The sequence below is a fragment of the Gymnoscopelus braueri genome (assembly GCF_963280865.1).
Source record: "Gymnoscopelus braueri genome assembly, chromosome: 10".
Taxonomy (NCBI): domain Eukaryota; kingdom Metazoa; phylum Chordata; class Actinopteri; order Myctophiformes; family Myctophidae; genus Gymnoscopelus; species Gymnoscopelus braueri.
Genome location: NC_137611.1, coordinates 29,041,861 through 29,065,461, shown reverse-complemented (window position 1 = coordinate 29,065,461; position 23,601 = coordinate 29,041,861). Strand labels below are relative to the sequence as shown.

Sequence of the window (23,601 nt, the reverse complement as noted above, 5' to 3'; positions counted from 1 at the left end):
TGTGTGCGTGCGTGCGTCTCCCCACCTGTATGTGTCTATCTGACTCTGTTCTAACAGAATGAGTTGAGGAACACAGAGATGCTGTCGGCTGCGTGTGCTGTGGGCGTGGGCTGCTGTTTCGCTGCCCCTATTGGAGGTAAAACCATGCCGCTATATAACATCCGCCTTATATCACCTAGAAGCCATTTAGATCAGAATATGGCCTTGGCTCTTTGTGTGTGTGTGCGCTGTGTGTGTGTGTGTGTGTGTGTGTGTGTGTGTGTGTGTGTGTGTGTGTGTGTGTGTGTGTGTGTGTGTGTGTGTGTGTGTGTGTGTGTGTGTGTGTGTGTGTGTGTGTGTGTGTGTGTGTGTGTGTGTGTGTGTGTGACACTGTGTGTGTGTGTGTGTGTGTGTGTGTGTGTGTGTGTGTGTGTGTGTGTGTGTGTGTGTGTGTGTGTGTGTGTGTGTGTGTGTGTGTGCATGTACAGTATGGATGGGTGTGTGGGTGTGTGCATTTGGACAGGGTGACCAATTGGTACTGTAAGCGTAAATCATAACTCATGACTTATGACTCATAACAGTCATAGGGTGTGTGACTATATGTGCGTGCGTGTGTGTGTTTGTTCCAGGGGTGTTGTTCAGTATTGAGGTGACCTCAACATTTTTTGCGGTGAGGAACTACTGGAGGGGCTTCTTTGCTGCCACCTTCAGTGCCTTTATATTCAGAGTCCTTGCTGTCTGGAACCAGGATGAAGGTACGCATGACGGAGAATATGTGCTTTAATGTACTTGGAGTACCTGGTGGGTGGAGTTTGCCACGTGAGGCAATACAATGCTAAAACAAGTACCACAGAATGTACAGTAGCATGAATTTATTCATGAGTTTTGCATGAATTAGTAAAGCTTTTAGATTATAGTATTTATAGGCAACTTGGTGATCTTTTCTGTGACTGACAGTTTAAATGCCAAGCAGGATACACTGATAATCATTCCCATAATCGTAAATTATATGTAATTAAGTCAATTAAGTGTGACTGTTTTTTTCTTCTTCTTCAGAGACCATCACTGCTCTCTTTAAGACCCGTTTCCGTCTGGATTTCCCCTTTGACCTCCAGGAGCTGCCAGCCTTTGCCATCCTGGGGTTAGTAACGTGTCACTTTGTTCCCTTGCTATTACATTTGACTCATTTAGCTGACACTTTCACCCATAGCAGCTGACAATAACTGAAACTACAGAACAAGCTTTCTTTCTTCTTTCTCTTTTGTAACCTAGCAAGCGACCAATGTTGAAATGTCCGAGTTCATATCTATAATATTATGAAAATACTTATCAGAGGATCAGATAATGGGGAAATGGTAGCTAGAGAATGAAAAGAAGTTTGGACAATTATAATATTAATGCAATCTATGTTTGTGATTGAAATAGTGATTGAGTCAACAACAACAGTCAACAAGAACACCAGTAGCTAATTATGAACCCTTAATATCACCTGCTGTACTATTCATCTTCTGGATTTATTTTCTTTCCTGCTAAAATATTTTGTAATAGCGATCAGACTGAATTAATATAGGGTCAGCTACAAGCCATACGGACTTGTAGAATTAGTTTTGGCTCATAATCAGCGTCTTGCTCAAGGACGACAGTAAAACGGAGGGAGCTGGAGAACGAACCAGGAACCTTCCGTTTCCCAAGCGGTCGCTCTACCTCCTGAGCCACTGCCACGCTGTTATTCAACAGTTTTGTAGTTGTTATTGTGCCGCACCATGGGGTTTTATTTCACCCGTTTGATTGGGAAAATATGTTTTGTGCTGCTTCTCTCCTTAAGGATTGCCTGTGGTTTCGGTGGTGCTCTCTTTGTCTACCTGAACCGACTCATAGTGGAATGCATGAGGAAACAAAAGACCATTAACAAGATACTCCTGAGGAAGTGAGTATAATTCACGTAGCTAAATTCTATGTTAATGTAAATTCTGAGAGTCACTCAGTTTGTATTTATGTATGACACAGACACACACGCACGCACGCGCACACACACACACACACACGCACGCACGCACGCACGCACGCGCGCGCACACACACACACACACACACACACACACACACACACACACACACACACACACACACACACACACACACACACACACACACACACACACATGCTATTACATTCTCTATGCAAATTAAAGTGGCATGAAGTCTAGTTGAATAAACACACAAACAATAGGAACCATGTCTTTCCATGTATTCATTGCTCACAACAGAGCACTGTTTTGTTACCTTTTTACGTTTTTCTTTTTCTTAAAGGAGAGATCCAGGCTAAAATGCTATTTGCTTTGATGTGTCGCTAATCACTCACCAACATACCAGGGGCAGTTGACTTTTTTCATAGAAACCCCTGTTGTCCATTGTGCAGACCCCTCCCAACGGCAGAATGGGAGTACTGTGTAAAAATGAAAATCGCCTATTTTAGCAGCTCCAAACTATGTAGTGTCCTTACACTCTCACATGCACTGTTTGTCACTCATGAGCTGCCGTTCGTACAGAACGGCTCTGATGCATGAACTCTCGCGAGATTCTCGCGTCCCGCGAGATTTCACGTGTAGCGCTCCCCCTCCCCTCATAAGTGACAAACAGTGCATGTGAGAGAGTGTCAGGACACTGCATAGAGAGGATTCGTGAAAAAAAAAGTTTGGAGCTGCTGAAATAGGTGATTTTCATTTATACACAGTACTCCCATTCTGCCCGGTGGGAGGGGTCTCCACAATGGACAACAGGGGCTTCTATGAAAAAATTCAACTGCCCCTGGTATGTTGGTGAGTGATAAGCGACACATCAAAGCAAATAGCATTTTAGCCTGGATCTCTCCTTTAACTTGTATTATACAAGTTAAAGGATTTTAGCTTGCTTATTTATTATAATATTTTATTGTCACAGTCTGGGGAGCATATTATGCCAACATTTCGCAGCACACACTTTTATGAGTGAGTGACAAATAAAACCTCTCTGAATCCTTGAATGTAGCGGTGTCAAAGCACATGTGTGGGTAGTCGGATTCCATCTCGCATATAAATGTGAGATCCTTCAGGCATTCACACATCTATTTAAAATGTCCTTGGTACCTTGTTTCAGCTGAATGGTGACATATCTTATTCATGGATTTGGATCTGTCTTGTCAAGTTTAAGTGCGGCAGTCATGTATAACAGGATGACATCCTCTCACGTGCACTCACAGAGCATAGCGGCTCACCCATTAATGACCCCGCAGTCCGTCTCTCCCTGTCAGGCGTCTGGTGTACCCTGCACTGGTCACTTTGTTGGTCTCCACCCTCACCTTCCCTCCAGGTTTTGGACAGTTCATGGCTGGACAGGTGAGAAAATAAAGCAAATCTGTCATATAACATTGCCTAGTAGAAATCCTGTCTCATTGGTTCGTTGGTATTACAGTTTGTAGTAATAGTAGTAGTAGATAGGTAGAAAATCATATTGGAATTGTACTAGATGTTCAGGCCACTGCCTGGAAATCTAGTAGCGCTAATCAGAGCTCTACATCATGCAAAGCTTGGCCAATCAAATCCGGATGTCACGTTTTGTGACATTTGTTGGCCAATCAAATCCGGAGGTGACGCCCTCCCACCCACCCACTGTCTTCCCACCACTCACCGTCTTCCCACCGTCTACCCACATGCCAATTTTAACATAGAGATGATACCTAATTCTCCTCAGTGTTCTCCAGTGACTAGCGTTTATTCACCTAGCTATCCTTTATGTTTCTATCACGCTGTAGCATGTATCCACCTAGCTTTCCTATATGTTTCTATGAAGCTGACGCAGCATGAGTCGTTGGTGGCTCTGTTTGACAACCGTACCTGGTGCCGTCATGGAGTGAATGAAGAGTTCAGTCACTACCTCAGCCACTCCCATGCCTGGAAGCATCCCCAAGTCAACGTCTTCATCACGCTCATCTTCTTCATTATCATGAAGGTAAGGCCCAGGCACAAGTACATTTTGATTAAGGTTCTGTGTTAATGTGGCGGAATGTAATTGGATGACAAAATGATGCTTATACACTCTTTCTCCCCATCTGGTCTTCTGTGTGTGTGTGTGTGTGTGTGTGTGTGTGTATGTGTGTGTGTGTGTGTGTGTGTGTGTGTGTGTGTGTGTGTGTGTGTGTGTGTGTGTGTGTGTGTGTGTGTGTGTGTGTGTGTGTGTGTGTGTGTGTGTGTGTGTGTGTGTGTGTGTGTGTGTGTGTGTGTGTGTGTGCATGTGCGTGTGCGTGCGTGTCTCTCTCTCTCTCTCTCTCTCTCTGTTCTCTATATTTGCCAGTTTTGGATGTCAGCCGTGGCTACCACCATGCCAGTGCCATGTGGGGCTTTCATGCCAGTATTTCTTATTGGTAAGCAATATCTGCTCCAGCTTCCTGCGTGTCTCTGAACCATGATGACATGAGCCCTATAAATAACCTCCGTCTTTCATCTCTGTGTGGATGTGTTGGACAGGAGCTGCGTTTGGCCGGCTGGTTGGAGAGATCATGGCTACCATGTTCCCTGACGGTATACATGCAGATGGCAGTGTGTATCCCATAGTCCCTGGTGGCTACGCCGTAGTCGGTGAGCATTCATCCCTCATGCTGCTCGAAATCAGCATCGCAATAATTCCAAATTCTGTATCCAATTTGTCCTGATCTCCCATAAAGGATTTTGTGGATGAATGGAAGTGAGGACAGGGGGGTCTGTCCAATGCTCTGTAATTGAAATCACTGAGGGCCGAGGCTATTTATATCAGTCTTTGCCAGCTTATTGAATGTGACTGATGCAAAAGGATTCCACTTAAGCTTTTGGGCTGAAATGAAATGGCGATGGCTGTGACTCACTGATGAGCAGGACGGTGTGAAAGAAAACCCCCCAAAATTCAATGATTCTGTTTTGGATTTGGTGTCTTATGGCATAGTCAAAACTAAAAAAATACCACTTCACCGTTGTATGCCTCCGCCAACCAGTTGCCGTTTACATCTGTGTCTGTCCAGGCTCATATATTAGTGAATGATGGCTTTGAAGGAATTTAATGAACAGTTTTTTTGCCGTCACAGTGACTTTGACCACCTACTTCTAATCAGTTCATCCTTGAGTCCAAGTGGACATTTGTGCCAAAGGTCATGAAATTCCCTCAAGGCATTTCTGGGGCCACTCCCACATCATTTGTAAGGCAATCACAAACAATCCAAATGGAATATGAAAAATCTGAACGATACATCTATCACATGATAATGTGTGTTTTGTACAAAATCTGTGGTAGTAGCAAAGACTGTGTTTTGAAGAAAATTCCAAATGGCGGAAAATCTTGTTAGGTACGTAAATAAAGTGGCATGTTATGGTGCCACCATGAGGTCAATTAGAAAGATGTGGGGTTTTGGTTCTAACCTAGCCTATACTGGGAGTGTGCATGCGGTGACCGATGCTGATCGTTCCGGCGGTGTCTGAGATTTTTACACACGGACACATGGACACACAGACAGGGGCAAAAACATAATATACGCTTCCCAGTGTAGCAGATATAATTAATGTTGAAAGATCTGAGGACTTCCCAGGGTCAAATGAGTACATACTTTACATACATTTTCTAATCATATCATTTCTCCTACAGGTGCTGCGGCGCTGTCCGGAGCTGTCACGCACACCGTGTCCACGGCGGTCATCGTGTTTGAACTCACCGGTCAGATCTCCCATATCTTGCCTGTAATGATAGCGGTCATCCTGGCAAACGCTGTAGCTCAGTCCCTCCAACCCTCCCTGTATGACTCTATCATCAGGATCAAGAAACTACCATATCTGCCTGAACTGGGCATGGGACACCACGAGTGAGGTGTGTGTGTGTGTGTGTGTGTGTGTGTGTGTGTGTGTGTGTGTGTGTGTGTGTGTGTGTGTGTGTGTGCGTGTGCGTGTGCGCGTGCGTGCGCCGGTGCTTGAAAGAGTGCTAAGGATGGATCAGTGGATGGATGTGGGTGTATCTTTCACATTCTTAGATGTTTTACATTCCTCCATTTCTGTTATGCTTGTGGAGGTGTTTTGTTCGGTTGCTGCTGCTATTTCTGCGTGGCCGCTTTGCTGTTTGCAAAAGGAAGCCTGTTATCCTTTGTACCTCCTCTTATCTTCTCCCGCTTGCCTCTATCATCTTCACAATCCTTCCCTCAATATTTCTTCATTATCAACAAGCCCCCCTGACCCTCTTTCATCGTTTTCCCTCTTGTTCCATCATCTTCCCTACGTCTGATTTAAGGTCTGTTTATTTTGTGAGATTAATTCGCATACATTGCTGTCTATTATATGTTATGAGTTATACTGTACATCCACAAAAAACGTGAATTTAACGCAGCGATAAAGTGACATATTTATTTTTCGAAATGAGGTCGATTTTTCACTGCAAATAAAACTATGGATGAATGAGGCCTCGCCAAATTAATTGTTTGATGTGAAATAATCGTGTATCATTTTCGTTTGGTTTATTCACGTTGCTCATGGTGTGTAATGGCCTCTATTCCCTAACTTCTTCTCTAATCCTCTCCTCTAAACTCCTCTCCTCTCCTCCTTGTATTTCAGGAAGTATAATGTCCGGGTGGAAGATATAATGATCAGAGAAGTGCGCTATGTCACTCTATCCACAAGTTATCGTGACCTACAGGAGGTGCTCCTCAGCTCAGCTCAGGTCAAGAATCTTGCCCTGGTCGAGTCTGGAGGTACAGTAAGAGTGTGTGTGTGTGTGTGTGTGTGTGTGTGTGTGTGTGTGTGTGTGTGTGTGTGTGTGTGTGTGTGTGTGTGTGTGTGTGTGTGTGTGTGTGTGAGTGATGGCCAAAACGGATATACATTTTCACAAATATATTTGTGAAATATATAATATATATTGGCATGAAATAAAAAAAAACATATTCTCCCGTACAGTGTCATCATATAGGTTATTTCTTGAAATATTTTCCTGCTGTTTTTATCCGATTCCCTTACGTTTTATTTGAACTCTCTCTCCACCTTTCCATCACTTCCTGTCTTCCTCTCTGTCTGTCTGTCTGTCTGTCTGTCTGTCTGTCTGTCTGTCTGTCTGTCTGTCTGTCTGTCTGTCTGTCTGTCTGTCTGTCTGTCTGTCTGTCTGTCTGTCTGTCTGTCTGTCTGTCTGTCTGTCTGTCTGTCTGTCTGTCTGTCTGTCTGTCTGTCTGTCTGTCTGTCTGTCTGTCTGTCTGTCTGTCTGTCTGTCTGTCTGTCTGTCTGTCTGTCTGTCTGTCTGTCTGTCTGTCTTTCTCTCCTTCCTCAGAGTCCATGATCCTGTTGGGCTCCATAGAGCGTTCTCAGCTGCAGTCGCTGCTCTCCCAGCAGCTGGGTTGCCAGCGGCGACTGGAGTATCTCCAAACGCTCGCCCAGGACAACGGCACCCAGGACCACCTGTCCAGCCTGACCAGCGACAGCACCCCCAGCTCCCCCTGTGCCCACGCCCACGTCAATGCCACTGCCAACACCAATGCCCGCCAAGCGGTCCGCTTCCTGGTGAGCAACCAACAGGTGTGAGGAGTGCGGGGGATCTAGGGTCGGGGCTTGGGTGGGCCTGGGGTTGGACTGGGGTTTAGCGGAATAAGTCTGATTGGCCAATGCATGGGTGAAGCATGTCCCATGTAGGTAGGTAATGGCACAGATGTACTTGAAGCTGGGTTGAGGGCATCTGTTCTGGTAAGTGCTTCTGTACTGTATACTGCACTGCAGTTCCCCTCTCTCTACATTTATATTAACATATTTCTTCTGTGTTTCTGTGCCTTTACCTGTGCCGTGACGTGCATGTGTGTATAAATATTTGTCTGTGGCTTTGATATGTGTGTGTGAATGCGTGCATGGCCGTGTGTGTGTGTGTGTGTGTGTGTGTGTGTGTGTGTGTGTGTGTGTGTGTGTGTGTGTGTGTGTGTGTGTGTGTGTGTGTGTGTGTGTGTGTGTGTGTGTGTGTGTGTGTGTGTGTGAATGCATGCATGGCCACGTGTGTGTGTGTGTGTGTGTGTGTGTGTGTGTGTGTGTGTGTGTGTGTGTGTGTGTGTGTGTGTGTGTGTGTGTGTGTGTGTGTGTGTGTGTGTGTGTGTGTGTGTGCGTGCGTGCGTGCGTGCGTGCGTGCGTGCGTGCGTGCGTGCGTGTGTGCGTGCATGCTTGCATGCACGTGTGTTTTTGTGGCATGCGTCTGTCTCTGTTAATATTTTCCCCATATAGATTTCCACAGAGGAGTCTTCCTCGTTCAACCCAGCCGTTTCCAATGCTCAGCTTCCTCTCAAGTCGGCCTTGAAAACCGTGCCCGCCATCAGCAACACAGAGGCACTCAATAGTATGTACTCTCAATCACACACACACATACAGTGCACCCATATTCGAGAGTGCAGCACACACATATGTGTACACACACACACACACACACACACACACACACACACACACACACACACACACACACACACACACACACACACACACACACACACACACACACACACACACACACTCACAATCACACACACAAAAGTAGCGCTCTCCTGAAGTGCCCTTCACTTTCGAAGGCAGAGAGGAATGCTGAGATTGAGTGAACCGACTGAGAAAAGTAAAAAGTTGACTCGCCAGCGAACATAGAACCACATCATTCATTCAGACGGCATCTCTGTCTTTTCCTTCAGGCTCCCAGACACTATCCTGTTCTGAGCAAGACAAAGACCTGCTGGAGGTGAGCAAAGGAGAGAAAGAAAGAAAGAAAGAAAGAAAGAAAATGTATGTAGGTATGTGTGGCGCACAAGTGTGAACAATGAACATACGTGTTTGAGACCCACCACACACACACACACACACACATTTTCCTTGCTAAAACAAGGGATGTTTGTGATTTGGGATGTTTGTGATGTTTGATATGTACGTATATTGTGCCTGTTCATATTTAGATAACTACATTACGTTCAGCCCTAAAACACACACACATACCCACACACACACACACACACACACACACACACACACACACACACACACACACACACACACACACACACACACACACACAGGCTTTGCGGATAATTTGTGTGATCCTATACTGTAAACTCCTGTGTGTTAATGTAATTCTTAAGTCCATTTCATTGAACACTTCTTGTGAGTCATTGTCCCTCTCTCTCCAAGAAGTGCATAACAACGGTGCACTGTATAAATAATACATTAATAAATGCTACTGTAGGTATGGGGGGTTTATTAGATCTTGTACCTTCACCTTCATCTCTGCAGTGGTGTAAAGTAACTAAGTACATTTACTCAAGGACTGTACTTAAGTATAATTTTGAGGTATTTTTTACTTTACTTTGCGATTATCAATTATTATATTATAAAATATACATTAACCACATTAGCCCTATTTTATACATAGGCTATTTGAAAATAGCAGATCTAGCTCACAACGCGTCGCATCGCGACGCGTTGTGAGCTTGTAGATCTGCTATTTTCAAAATGTTTGTACTTTTCCTTTTGGTACTTTAAGTACATTTTGATACTAATACTTTTGTACTTTTAGTCAAGTACATTTTTAATTCCGGACTTTTACTTGTAACGGAGTATTTCTATATTACAGTATAGATACTTTTACTTAAGTAAAATATCTGAGTACTTTCCACCACTGCATCTCTGGCATAGTAACTACGCGCTTCCAGCAACATTGTGCTTATGCCAGAGGGACTCTCTCCATGAGCCGTGTCTTAATGGGAATCTGATGTTGCGGTAACACAATGTAAGGGATAACTTGTGTAATGCGATCTCTTCCAACAATCCTCTGTTATCTTGACTCCTTCTCTTCCTGGTTGGAAGGCCTCCGTTGGGCCGGCATCGCCTGAAACCAAGAAGCCCAAACGAGTGAGAATCTCCATGGCGGTAAGATTGTTCTACCGCCTAGAGACCGTTGTTATGGTAACCGTTGCCTTGTGAACGAGCCAGTGACGGTCGGACCAAACTCTTTGTGATGCTCTAGCTTCCAACTATTACAGTAGCAGTGCACGGAGGGGGTGAAGAGTGGGAGAGAAAGGTTACTCTGTTCTTTGAACCTCTGATGCCTGATTTATACGTAGTTGCTCTCACAAGCTTCTAGATTGGCTATTTCCGGTGCGTGACACCGTCACGCAACTAAGTATCACTCAGGCTTGAGTGTTTCTGCCAATGATAACAAGTGGTCCAACAAAATGGATTCAGAACCGATGTAATTGCTTGCTTAGTGTGTGCTTTTTGGTAGGGACCTTTTATTACAACATGGCCGCAGATTCTTGTGCATGCTTGTCTCATGTTTCGTTGCGCCGTGTAACATGTAAAAAGTGTTGACATAATTTGTCATTATCTGGGATTTGTGTACTTATCAAGTATATTAAAGGAGTAGTTCCCAACAAATGAAGCCTTCAATTCATGTTGTGTGTAATTGATAGAAAATAAGTAATTATTTGGGTGAACTACTCCTTTAAACTCTTTTCCTTTTCTTCATCTGCACATTGTGAAATGTTTTACTCAAGTCTTTCCTCACCATCTCTATACATTCCTTTTGGGCAAATAAAAAACCCACATTAATAAACAAAGATGATGTGCGATGTACACAAACACACACACACACACACACACACACACACACACACACACACACACACACACACACACACACACACACACACACACACACACACACACACACACACACACACACGCACGTCTTGGTGGATGTGAATGTTGGTTATGTGTGCATACTGCAGCACAATTTCTGTCTGCAGGACGCTAGCGAGGTAGAAGATGACATGACGACAACAGAGGTGAGAGCTACAGCATGTTGTTGATCAGGGAATGCAACCGTTTGGAGCATTCCTAATTCATATGGTTGTGAATGCTTTCCCCGCCCACTCTCAGATAGCAGAATGGGAAGAGGAGCAAATGGATCAGCTAATAGATTTCAAGAACTGCAAGATTGACCCCGCCCCTTTCCAGCTTGTGGAGAGGACGTCCCTGCATAAGGTACATGGCATCTTTTTCTAAATCAACCCCCGGATCCACCCCTTTCAGTAGGAGTTTTCATCAGGATTATCCAGATTTTTGGCATCAAAACATAATCTCCACCTGTGTTTTTGTTTTGAAAAACACCAGAACATGTAAGCTTGATTCGAGGAAGGATAGGATTGCTTGGTCTAAATCCCCATTATTTTTTAAGTATCCAGTTTTCGCATTTAACACAATCCGATTGCTGTTATCCTGTCAGGATCAAAATGTTCAAAAACAAGCAAATAAAATGTGGCCGGTACCTTTGAATGGCTTTACTGTGTATTTCATATTTGTGAATTAAGCCTTATCGTTTACTTTTTATGTCTCCTTTATATGACTCATATGTGACATCATCCTGTCTGTCTGTCTGTCTGTCTGTCTGTCTGTCTGTCTGTCTGTCTGTCTGTCTGTCTGTCTGTCTGTCTGTCTGTCTGTCTGTCTGTCTGTCTGTCTGTCTGTCTGTCTGTCTGTCTGTCTGTCTGTCTGTCTGTCTGTCTGTCTGTCCAACCACACAGACTCACACCATCTTCTCTCTGCTGGGTCTGGACCATGCATATGTGACCAGCACTGGACGCCTTGTTGGAGTTGTTTCTCTCAGAGAGGTGAGCTTTTTGTATTATAATTCCTACATCTCTAAATTCTGCATTATACTTTGTCGTACTGACTATGTATGTATGCAGTCTGTGTCCACCTTGGCTCACCTTGTTCTTACTCTCTTCTCATTACCATGTACATTCCCCTTCTGTGTCATCTCCCACTTTATTTATGGTCTTTCATTCTCCTTGCTTCTCCTTCCTTCTTATATCTATCCCCAGCTTCGAAAGGCTATAGAAGGCTCAGTCACAGTGACGGGTGTGAAAGTGCGCCCCCCGTTGGCCAGCTTCCGCGACAGCGGCAACACCACAAGTGTGTCCGAGGTGACAGAACTCCATAAGCTGTGGAGCCGACACAAGGGGCTCTCGTTGCCACGGGAACCCACCCCTCCTGACACGGAGGACCAAGCAGATGTCCCATACGAAGAAATCCCAGACAGCTTCCCGGACCAGGCAACTTTGCAGTTTGCAAGCCCAGAGGAGACGCCGGACACCACGTCTGAACTGGTGCTCCAGGAGAGCCCGTCAGAGGACCAGTCAGAGTACACTTTTGAATGCAGCCCCTCTCACACTGACGAATCAGAGCTCGGCTGTGACTTCGACCCCTCCCTCCACACTCCGGAACCAGAACAATCAGAGCCCATGATAGAACAGGGAAGTCCCTCCTCAAACCAGGACCAAAAGGTCCAATCAGAACAAGAGAGTGAGGGTAATTCCTCCCATACTGAGGATCATCCCTCCCATACTGAGGATCGCCCCCCTAAACATGATTAGAGGGGTTGACTGATAGTCAATGGTCCCATACAGACACGCCTCATGATTGTTGAAGTTTCTACATTTGTAGAGGTCACTCTCGCCTCCAGCTCCAGCCTTTGTGTTAATAGTGTTGCGGTTTATGGGACTGTGTGTGTATGTGTGAGTGCGTGAGTGTGTGCGTGCTTGCGTGTATGTGTTTGTGTATGTGTGTGCATGCGCATGTGCACATATGCTTTCATGTGCACATGTGTGTGCCTTGTGGCACTTTGCCCAGCGCACTCCAATCTGGTGTGAATACATAACCCTAAGTAAAGCTTAATTTATGCGATGCTTTGTTAGCTTGAAAATCAGTTCTTGTTGGCAAGCGACATTGTCATACTATGGAGTATAAACTAGGTTTAACACAGGGGAGAGAAAGGGGTCAGACACACGGCATGACCGAAAATAAGAAAAACCGCAACAGATGAAGGAAATGGCGTGAAGAAGAAATGAAGACTGCATCAATTATGGTATAAAACAACTACCTACTCACACCCAGGACCAAGGCAGCTTAACCACTTAAAGGAGTAGTTCACCCATTTTTTTTTCTTCTTTCAATTACACACCCCATGAAGCCTTGAATTCATGGACATTTTTTCTTTTTTGTCAGCCAATAATTTGATGACCGGTGGAAAGATGCTAATGTCTGCGGTAGGAGACTCCACAAGTCTCCTACCGGAGACTCCATATGTCTCCTACCGGAGACTCCATATGTCTCCTACCGCAGACTCAGCCGTCATCAAATTATTGGGTCAGGAATGCGACAAAAACAAAAACAAAATCCATGAATTCAAGTCTTCATGGGGTGTGTAATTGATAGAAGATATGTCATTTTTTGGGTGAACTACTCCTTTAAGCCCTATATACTTCATTGTAAGACAAATAGCAAAAATAGCCAATCTACAGCTTGTAGATCTGCTATTTTCACTATTTTTGAAAAATATAAAAAGATTTGGAAAGACTTTTAAAATCTTTGATTTTTTGGGGGGGAATATGCCCGAAATAGGGACTTCAGGGTTAAAGTGGTTGAAGACGTTGTACTGTACCTGATGACCAAGGTTAGAGTAGTCGTACAGGGTTTGAAACACTGGCGAAGCACATTGTAATTACCATTGATTTAAGGTACAGCACACATAGCCTCATTTGGCTGTATAGGGGCTGATTTGATAAGGGCAATAGACTTTGATGGTTTTGTTCCATGTTTTTAATTCAGACAGCCAAACTCAGATGTATTAATTGCCTCTACATCTTTGTGAATTTACTGTGTTTAAATTTAAACATGTCAAGTATTGACAGAAGAATGATGAGCTCAAAGTGGTTGAGGATATTACTGGCTATTGTACAGAACATGCTAACACGCATGCACGCACACACAAACGCACACACACACACACACGCACGCACACATGCACAGACACGCACGCACACACACACACACACACACACACACACACACACACACACACACACACACACACACACACACACACACACACACACACACACACACACACACACACACACACACAAATAATGGCACAATGGCACAAATAACTGATGATTGGCTAAAGAGCATGGATGACAGAAGGCTGGTAGGGGCGGTACTGTTAGACTTCAGTGCTGCTTTCGATGTTATTGATCATGCTTTGCTGTTGGGAAAACTTAAATGCTATGGTTTTAATTCTGTTGCTCTGGCCTGGATGGAGAGTTACCTGTCAAAGAGAAAGCAGAGGGTGTATTTTAATGGAAGTTTTTCTGACAGTAAGGAGATGCAGTGCGGGGTTCCTCAAGGAAGTTCCTTAGGTCCTCTTTTATTTTCGATATTCACTAATGACCTACCTTTGGCATTAAATAAATCTAGTGTGGTTATGTACGCAGATGACTCAACCATGTACAGTACAGCATCTACAGTAGGTGAGTTAAATGATATACTCAATGCTGAAATTAAATCAGTAGCGGATTGGGTAGGCAAGAACAAATTAGCACTGAACATTGCTAAAACCAAATGCATGGTGTTTGGATCTAGACATATATTGAAAAGTGATCCTCAATTGTGCCTATCACTTGCCGGGAAGCCAGTGGAACAGGTGAAGGAGGCTAAACTGCTTGGAATTGTATTAGATCCTAAACTAAATTGGACAAAGCAAATTGATAATATAGTAACAAAAATGGGAAGAAGCATCGCTATAACCAGGAAATGTTCCAAGTATATTACATTAAAAACTCTGAAAGTAGTAACTCAAGCTTTAGTCTTGTCACACCTTGAGTACTGCCCAGTTGTTTGGTCATCCGCTAAGAAGAAAGACATACAGAAATTGCAAACAGCTCAAAACAAAGCTGCCAGATTAGCTCTCCAGTGCTCCAGGAGCACACATGTAGTAGAAATGCACAGACATCTATCATGGCTTACTGTTGAGAATAGATTGCATTCACGCACTCTCACCTTTTTCAGAAATGTTTTAACTGACCAAAAACCCCAGTATTTCTTTGACCAGGTAGGATACAGAAGAGATGAACATACCCATATGACTAGACAAGCCAGTTCAGGTGATATGGTAACACTTAAACCAAGAACAGATCTTCTCAAAGCTTCTACTATCTATAGAGCTGTAATAGGATGGAACTCATTGCCTAAGTACATAATTAATACAAACACAACATTCACCTTTAAGAAAAAGTTAAAAGAACATCTGATGAAAACATGCCTGTACTAATCCCCAGACGCACAGGGTTTAATGTGTAATAAGTGATTTCGTTTATTTTAAATTTACTACTTGATTGTACTTTTTGTTTTTTTATTTTCAATTTTTATTTAGATTATAGTGATTGTAAAGTTGATGTAAGGAATGTCTCTGTTAAAATGTTTGTCTGTGTCGGACCCCAAGAAGACTAGCTTTTGTCATGGCAAAAGCTAATGGGGATCCTAATAAACAAAACAAAACAAACCAAACACACACACACACGCACGTACACACACAACTAACCACACATAAACATGCACATTCCATCAGATATACACAAAGATATGTACATGGCCCATAGATATTTATATAATTGAAATAAATATTTTCATACAGTGTTAAAGAAAGCCTCCTACATATGGCACAGAAAACATTTAATCCAGCCTGGCCTCTAATGCAATGTTTAGAAATATTACATAACTTTGAAGCACAGTGATAGCTACAGTACAAACCTCTTGTAGGAGCAAAGTGTGTGAGTGCTTATTACAAACTCGGTATGACCTGAATCAAATTGCAAATGGATGTAACTTTTGTTGAAGCTAACTGACTTGGCTTCATACAACACTTTTGAGCCATACTTCAATTATGTTCTGTGATTATCACAACATGCCAATCTCATTCTAGACTGTGTAAATGTGTGCAATAATTTATTGCTGTCTTACTTTTGTATGCATATAGAATGTAAAGTAGTGCTCACAATATAAGATAATGTATGAGGAGTTTAAAATGTAGAGCGTCTATAAGCTAACTTGCAGCACATCTACTGTAGTTAAGCAATAAGTCTGTAGTATCTCCCTTTATATGGCCCTGGCCTGTATATGCTTTGTATATATGAAAATACATGGATGATTCTACGTACCGTACCTGCTATGTATATAGGAGAATTATGCATTTGAAATCAACAGCCATTGTTATTTTTCAGAGAACATGAAGTTGTTTTGTACATCATTGAAGGATTAAATTTGAAAAACTTTGAGACCTAAGCTGAAAGAAACACTTGTTTGAAATTGTGTGTGTGTGTGTGTGTGTGTGTGTGTGTGTGTGTGTGTGTGTGTGTGTGTGTGTGTGTGTGTGTGTGTGTGTGTGTGTGTGTGTGTGTGTGTGTGTGTGTGTGTGTGTGTACTGTATGTGTGTGTGTGTGTGTGTGTGTGTGTGTGTGTGTGTGTGTGTGTGTGTGTGTGTGTGTGTGTGTGTGTGTGTGTGTGTGTGTGTGTGTGTGTGTGTGTGTGTGTGTGTAAAAAAGAGCCCACAAAGGTTGGTTGGTTGGTTTGAAAAAAACAAATCATATTTATATACACAGTACATAACACTCTGACATTCCGTATCAAACGTAGCCCACCACACATAACACAGCATGACCGGGAAAAACAACACTACAAATTTGTATCCATAGAAAACCATTGCAACATTAACACATGACTCTTCACAAAAAAATTAAAAGAAAGAAAAAAACTGTACAAAGATCAGTTTCAATGACAGCTTTACAGTACATTCTGGCTTCACTCTCTACTAAACACTCATCAGCAACAGAGTGCTGCAGGGTTGTTGTCTTTTTGCAGATCAACCCTGATGTTTACTCCTCAACATACTTTAAAACAACTTTTAAAGCTGAAATCCATAACTTTCTTTAATGTGAATAAAATGCTACTGTTTGTTAATAGCTTTTTAGAGTATGTTGATACAATATAATTAACATAACTGCAGTGGTTGGATGTGGTCTCCTTGCTCTTCTGTTGAGAAACTTAGATTCTGTGGTTGGGTAGGACCACTAGTGGTTGACAAAATTTGGTACTGCCTGAAGGTCAAAACGTAATTTCTCCTCCGAGCAAGCAGGTGTGCTCAGTAGCAGACAATTCGGCAGTTGCGCAGGGGACCAGGTTCAAATCCTGGGTAGGTTATGAACGTTATCGATAGCAGCTTTAAGCCCCCCAATAGGTAATTAACATAGAGTACATAGAAAAAATGGCTTCAAAATTCACGTTTAGTATCTTAATTGATGTAACATATGTCGTAGAACATAAAGCGAAGCTCTCTTGGGTTTACGTTAACCGTAGACCTTATTTGATGCAACCCTATGGAAAAGTTGGAATTTTGGCGAGGTCACCCATTGTGGACTTCCTGGTTTTAGCACTATAAAACCACAGAGGACAGGATGAGCTATGGAACAGCACATTGGTGGCAAGGAGGGAACGGGAGGAAAACGGATGTGTATGTGTGTGTGTAGGGGGGTACTAAAGGATTGATTGAGATATGTTTTCAGCAACAGCACATCATATTAGGAATAGGAATCAACAGAAGCCCTGGGGAGTGGCAGGTGGGTGGGGGGGGGGGGGGGGTTGGTCCTGTATCTAGGAGGACAGTCACCCCATGTCACATCAAATGCTCCTTCTCTTCTTTGCTCTCCACTGCCTCATCCCTCTCTTCCTCCTCGTCGAACGACGCAACTCCGGACGAGGCCCGGTCGGAGAGGAAGCGCCCCGGGCTGGGGTGCCATGCGTGCCCCTCGTGGAACACACTCCCTTCCTCATCATCCTCCTCTTCGTCCTCCTCCTCCCCAGGAGACTCGGAGTGAGAGGTGGAGTAGCAGGAGTCAAACCGACTGCTCCGACCCCGGGGCCTCCACTCAGGCTTGTGATCGATGAAGACCTCGCCGTGCTGGTGATTCTCCTGCTGCAGCTGCACTGTCTGCCCTTTGCCATCGAGCGGCCCTTCCTCCAGGAAGGGGCTCGTGTGATTGCCGCGCAAAGTAGGTGAATGGGTCTGGGTGGAATGTGGGTCATCGTGAGGCACAAACCTATCATAGAGCAGCCTGCTGCTGCTGCTGCTGGAGCCTAAAGGACTACCAGAGGGCGGAGCTTCGCTGTCATCAGCCTCAGCCTGGCATGGCACTTCGCACGCAGGAATCTGATTGGAGGTTGCGCCGTCTGAGGGAGGGGCAAAGAGTCAGAACACCTATAGGAGATGGATTAAGAGGGATGGGGGGGAAGCGTTCATGAGATGATGATGATGATGATGGTGATCTAGAAATGACAATGAGTTGGCTGTGATGGAAGAGAATAGAAGGAGAGTATAAATTATGTGATGGGTGTCTTGGAGCAATACCTGAGTCCTGGCTGGAGAACGTGTGTGTCTGGCCCTCGGATTGCGTGAAGTCCGCGCCATTAGAGTCGCGCTCCTCCTCCTCCTCCTCCTCATCATCATCTATTGATGCCCAGGCACGCAACTTAGCCTCGGCAATCGCAAACTGCTCAGCCACTCCTGGAAGGGACACGCATTCACGACATCAATACTACAACATACTAGACATCTAACTCTGCAAGCAGACAGATTTACAGTGTTTTACAGCGTAGACTGAGGCACACTACAAATACAGCACCTGTCTCTATATCAGTGTCTCACTCTGCTGGTAAAAAACACATTAATTAAACCATAGATTCTTAGTTGACCAGGGTCACTCCTTTTTTCCTTTAACAGCAAATCTCTTTACTGAAAATAGACAATCTATAAGCTCACTTGTTGCAATGCAACACAACCCGTTGTGAGCTTGTAGATCTGCCATTTTTGTAGAATGTTTGCCCCAGAATAGGGAAGCTATAGGTTTCATGTGGTTAAAGTCACAGGTGTCAGAGAGAATGGCTTAGTAAAATGTGTTTGCAGTCTAATAATCTAATAGTCTTGGTAACCATCTGCTACAGTACCAACCAAGACATGCCATCATTCAGGAGACACAGCAGCACAGGTGAAGCTAGAATGTACGAAAAAGGGGACTCCTGCACATCCAAAAAAAAAACGTTGGAGGTGCAAGTCTAGTCAGCAGGCATATAAATTGTAAAAAAAAAGGGGAATAGACCTTCAAGGAAGGGACTGCACACTCCAGGGAACAGATGGAGTGTGGAGTCCCTTCCTTGAAGGTCTATTCCCCTTTTTTTTTACGATATATATATATATATATATATATATATATATATGTGTGTGTATATACTGTATATATATGTGTATATACTGTATATATATATATATATATATATATATATGTATATACTGTATATATTAGTGCTGTCATACGATTACATTTTTAATCGAGATTAATCGCATGATTTTTCATAGTTAATCGCACTATTAATCGCAAATAAGTCATCAGTTTTTATCGGTTCACAATGTACCTTAGAGGGATAAGGTAAATGTTTGCTTTATGCAAAAGTATGTTTATTTATTATTGGAAATCAATAAAACAAAAACAAAGAAACCATCAAATGACACTGCATTAAAAAGGCTGCAGCAGATGGATATAAAGATCTGCTAAATGTACTTAGTAATATGAGTACTGCAGTGTCCACCTTTATGCTTATAAAGGTTCACTAAAATATCTTATGTTTTTTACATTAACACTAAAGGATGGACCTCATTCTACAAAAAAAAACTGTATTGTAACCTCCCTGTTACATTCCAATCTACTACTTGCATTTAGCTCCCTATTGAAAGTAGCTGAAGAAATGAGGTGGTAAATGTAGTTCCTAATGAGTTGTGGGGTAACTACAGTAATGGTACTGTAACATCTACAATGACCATGGAAATCCACAGAACACAATACATAACAGCAAAACATAAGGAGCATGCTCACAGACATAAAGAGCTGTGTCCTAAACTACCGGTAGGCCAAATGGCTAAAATAAATAAATATGTGATTAAAATAATTAATCATGATTAACATAATGGTGAGTTAATTGCGATTAATCGAGTTAACTTTGACAGCTCTAATTACATATATATAATATATATTAAGCGAGCTAACTGCAGTAGTACAGTGGCTTGAACAACCTGAAATTCTATCAACGCAACTAGCTGATGTAATGTGAAGCTGACCTTTTGCGAAGCGCGCCTCCTTCTCTCCCTCAGTCAGATGACAGTAGGTGCTGAAATGGGAGTGGGCAGCCGGTGGTGGGTCTGTGGGTTTCGGCCACCCCTTCCACTCAATGAGGTGGGCAACCCGACCCTGAGCCAGGGATGTGGGCTTTGTTACATGGTCCTTCACAACCTGGGAGATACCTAGACGTAGAGAAATAGGTAGAGGTTACTCTAGTGTACATACATGGACTGTGTGTGTGTGTGTGTGTGTGTGTGTGTGTGTGTGTGCGTGTGCATGTGCGTGTGCGTGTGCGTGCGTGCGCGTGCGCGTGTGTGTTGGTGTTACCGTTTAAGGAGGACCTGGCCAGAGCCGCAAACTCATGGATGCTCACAGCTTTCCTTGATTCAGCTGGAGATTTTCCTGACTTTGGAATCATTTCAGCCTCCTCAAATTTCACCTACAAGAAAAGGTTGGATTACCATGAAATTTCACAGATGCTTAAAAAATTTATTCTCTGTAGATCTAATAACTATACCCCCACTACTGTAAGCATAATTTGTAATTTGTCACATAGGTGTCAAATATTTTTTTCAGTTTAAAATCAGTTATTTTTGGTGAGCAATGTGGTTTGAATGACAAAGTATAAATTATCCATTATTGTCGGCCTACACCCAGTTTCCTTCAAAAATAAGTTCTTATAAGACAAAATTACAAAAAAGGGGATTTCCTTGCCAGAAGTAACATTAAAGAGCAATGTTGTTGGTGCCCGTTTGGCCCACAATAGTTCAATATCAGAGCCCTGTCACCGTAGAGTTTGAGATAGTCTCTTGTCTTTTCTCCTACCTCTGCCTGCCGCTCTCTTCTTTCCATGCTCCTACTTGTCAGCCGCATCATGGAGATGGAGAGGTGGTATCACCGCACAGACTAATACAACTAAACCACACAACAGCTCACGGTTTACTGGTTTAAACCACTCGGCTGACAAGCAAACAGCTATGCCCTAAATCTATTGCACAGATGCTAAAGCCATGGTAAGCCTGTGAAACCGGATAGAATGGTTGGGTCTAGAAGGGTGGGGGGGGTTGGTGAGAGTCTCCGCGAGACCAGGCAAATGAATTGCTGCCCAACCCAAGGCTGCTGATCCCTATTAAAAGTAATAGCCCCACCTAACTAACCACATGTCCAAAACAAACACATATTTTAACTTTACTTTTTTTTTTGTGTACTGCAGAACTTATACAGTAGGTCACTCCTATAAGAATATGAACAAAAGAGGCCTGTGGAGGTTATTTTACTTCCAGAAAGGCTGCTTGCTTAATTTGCTTATTTGCTCATCAAGTAAACTTGATGAGCAAATATCTGAATAGCCAGATACCAGCTCTGGTGAACATGTGCATGGCTTGACATGACCACAATAATACCAGGCATCTTTAAGCAGATTGCCCCCCAAAGCAGCTAAGAAGAGGAAGGGTCATGACTCACTTCTGACACTTACTAATCAGAACAAAAGTCAACCGTAACAAAGTTCTTGGACATTCCGGGCAAGTCTTAGGGAAAGACTGCACATATTGCTGACCATACTGTATATTCAGACAGTGTATAGACTAGACAGCAGACATATGACCCCAACCTGTTCTGAGGACGGACAGAGAGAACCTGATTTCCAAGAGCCAAGCATTTAGTCTACTGGGTCAGGTGTACTAGTGCCTGGGTGTACCACATTGATGATATAGGCAGACAGTTGGTGGTTTGCAGAGAACACACTATAGCCAAGGTAGTAGTGAATATACTGTATAGTAGGTTACTCAAGATAGTGCAGTTATTGCAGACATCAAGGCCTATACATCAGCACCATCAAACACTGTGTTCGTGATAAGTGGATGGTTAGCTAGTTATAGCAAAGGGATCCGAATTGTGTGACAATCATTGTTCCTAATTTGAGATATTTAGCACAAAAAAACGTTTAAAACACGCATACATAGCCCTTCTCAAAGTGTAGCTTGTTTCAGCACCCTGGATAGCTCCTCCCAAGTTCTAGCAATCACAAGTATGTGAACCATGGGAAGCTCCGTTTTATCTCATCTCTCTAACCCAAGAGCCTCTTGGGTTAGACAATAATAACAAGATATGAATTGCCTCTTGGCAAGAGGTAATTCATATCTTGTCATTATTGTCATCATTTGCGTAGGCTACTATTACATTCTCGGAACCAGTGCTCTGATCGCATGACCAACAAGTGGAATAGTCGAGCCAATAACAGTGTCATGGGGTAGCCATTAAGATAAAGCATAATATGCCCTCTAACGAGAATGGAGGCGACGGGGACGTGCGATTATGGGTTTACAATTAATTGACATCATGTGACGGATGCTCTGAGACAGGATGAGCAGTGACACACGTGATAGGAGGCCTACAGCTGTACTGAAATGAGGGAAAATAACATCATCGCTGAAGTGGGTGAGTGAGACAGACTTGCTGCAGCACGTTTCTAAGCAACTGAGGACCCACATCTGCACACGAATGACACGGACTTGTTTGAAATCTGCATCGAACAAATCTTAGGATGGAAAGTCCTTCGCACTATTTATGCTCTATAGCCTTAGATCAAGACTCGAGTCTGACTTTTACTTTCGTATCTATGATGCAAATGTCAAAATCGATAAAATACATCTATGATAGTCTTGATCCAAGGCTATTTCTGCCGATTTCTGCCCTAGGCTATACCCAAGCGATGCATATAATGGCAGACATTGGCAGTAATATTGTTTACAGGAACTGCCACTTAGCAGCACCTACCTGCAAATCGAACGCTGGCGGCCCTGTAAGAGTCGCGCATTATAATGAGCTTGTCTCCAATCCTATCAACAGATGATATGTTGATGACCTCTTGCTGTAGGCTAGTATATGCAATGGCACTAAATCCCAGTGCGCATATTCCAAGGTCCAATATTATGTCTTGGCTGTTAGGCATGTGTTGCTCGGTATATGGGTTACATACGGCTGTCCAAACGTCCTGTCAGTACGCGTCATCAACACTAGGCGGTGTCATATTCCATCTCCCCCTCCCTCCCCATGTTGGATCAGATCAACTGCAGCAGGAATGATCCACATACCAAAGAGCAGTGGTGGAAAGTAACAAAGTACATGTACTCAAGTACTGTACTTAATTATAATTTTGAGGTATTTTTTTTACTTTACTTGAGTAGGTCCAATGTTCAGTACCGTTACTTCTACTCCACTACATAGGCAAACATTATACTTTTACTCCACTACAATTATTAGACAACTCTAGTTACTAGTTACTTTGTAGTTTTAGATTATTGTTACAAATCTTACCACTTCAGCCCTATTTAAACTTTGGCTATTTGAAAATAGTCGATCTACAAGCTCACAATGTCATTGTGTGCTTGTAGATCTGCTATTTTCAAAATATTTTTATAAATTTAAAACTTGTGAAATGGGACATTCAGCACAATGAGTACTTTTACTTTTGGTACTTTAAGTATATTTAGTGCCAATACCTTTGTACTTCTAAAGTACATTTTCCACCTACGTTTACTACAGGCAAAGAATTATTTAATTTAATCTGAG

At 43.1% G+C, this 23,601-nt stretch overlaps 2 protein-coding genes across 2 annotated transcripts in view; one reads left to right on the top strand and one right to left on the bottom strand.

The window, feature by feature from the left end:
* clcn2a (chloride channel, voltage-sensitive 2a) overlaps positions 1 to 16,147 on the top strand; it is a 42,753-nt gene extending 26,606 nt beyond the window's left edge. The window contains 18 exon segments of the mRNA XM_080439541.1: positions 58 to 136; positions 609 to 734; positions 1,036 to 1,120; positions 1,805 to 1,906; positions 3,268 to 3,352; positions 3,807 to 3,965; positions 4,308 to 4,377; positions 4,481 to 4,591; positions 5,625 to 5,838; positions 6,578 to 6,714; positions 7,281 to 7,525; positions 8,213 to 8,324; positions 8,668 to 8,714; positions 9,833 to 9,895; positions 10,774 to 10,812; positions 10,907 to 11,011; positions 11,551 to 11,637; positions 11,851 to 16,147. Of these exon segments, the coding sequence (XP_080295667.1) occupies positions 58 to 136; positions 609 to 734; positions 1,036 to 1,120; positions 1,805 to 1,906; positions 3,268 to 3,352; positions 3,807 to 3,965; positions 4,308 to 4,377; positions 4,481 to 4,591; positions 5,625 to 5,838; positions 6,578 to 6,714; positions 7,281 to 7,525; positions 8,213 to 8,324; positions 8,668 to 8,714; positions 9,833 to 9,895; positions 10,774 to 10,812; positions 10,907 to 11,011; positions 11,551 to 11,637; positions 11,851 to 12,402 (2,418 nt within the window). The 3' untranslated portion in view covers positions 12,403 to 16,147.
* A 1,387-nt stretch (positions 16,148 to 17,534) lies between these two features.
* On the bottom strand, positions 17,535 to 20,901 carry fam131aa (family with sequence similarity 131 member Aa; the record flags this gene model as incomplete). The annotated part of the gene is made up of 5 exons (XM_080439833.1): positions 17,535 to 18,088; positions 18,267 to 18,422; positions 20,028 to 20,210; positions 20,356 to 20,467; positions 20,854 to 20,901. 5 exons carry the CDS (start codon positions 20,899 to 20,901, stop codon positions 17,535 to 17,537), a joined length of 1,053 nt encoding a protein of 350 aa, XP_080295959.1.
* Between the last annotated feature and the right edge of the window lie 2,700 nt (positions 20,902 to 23,601).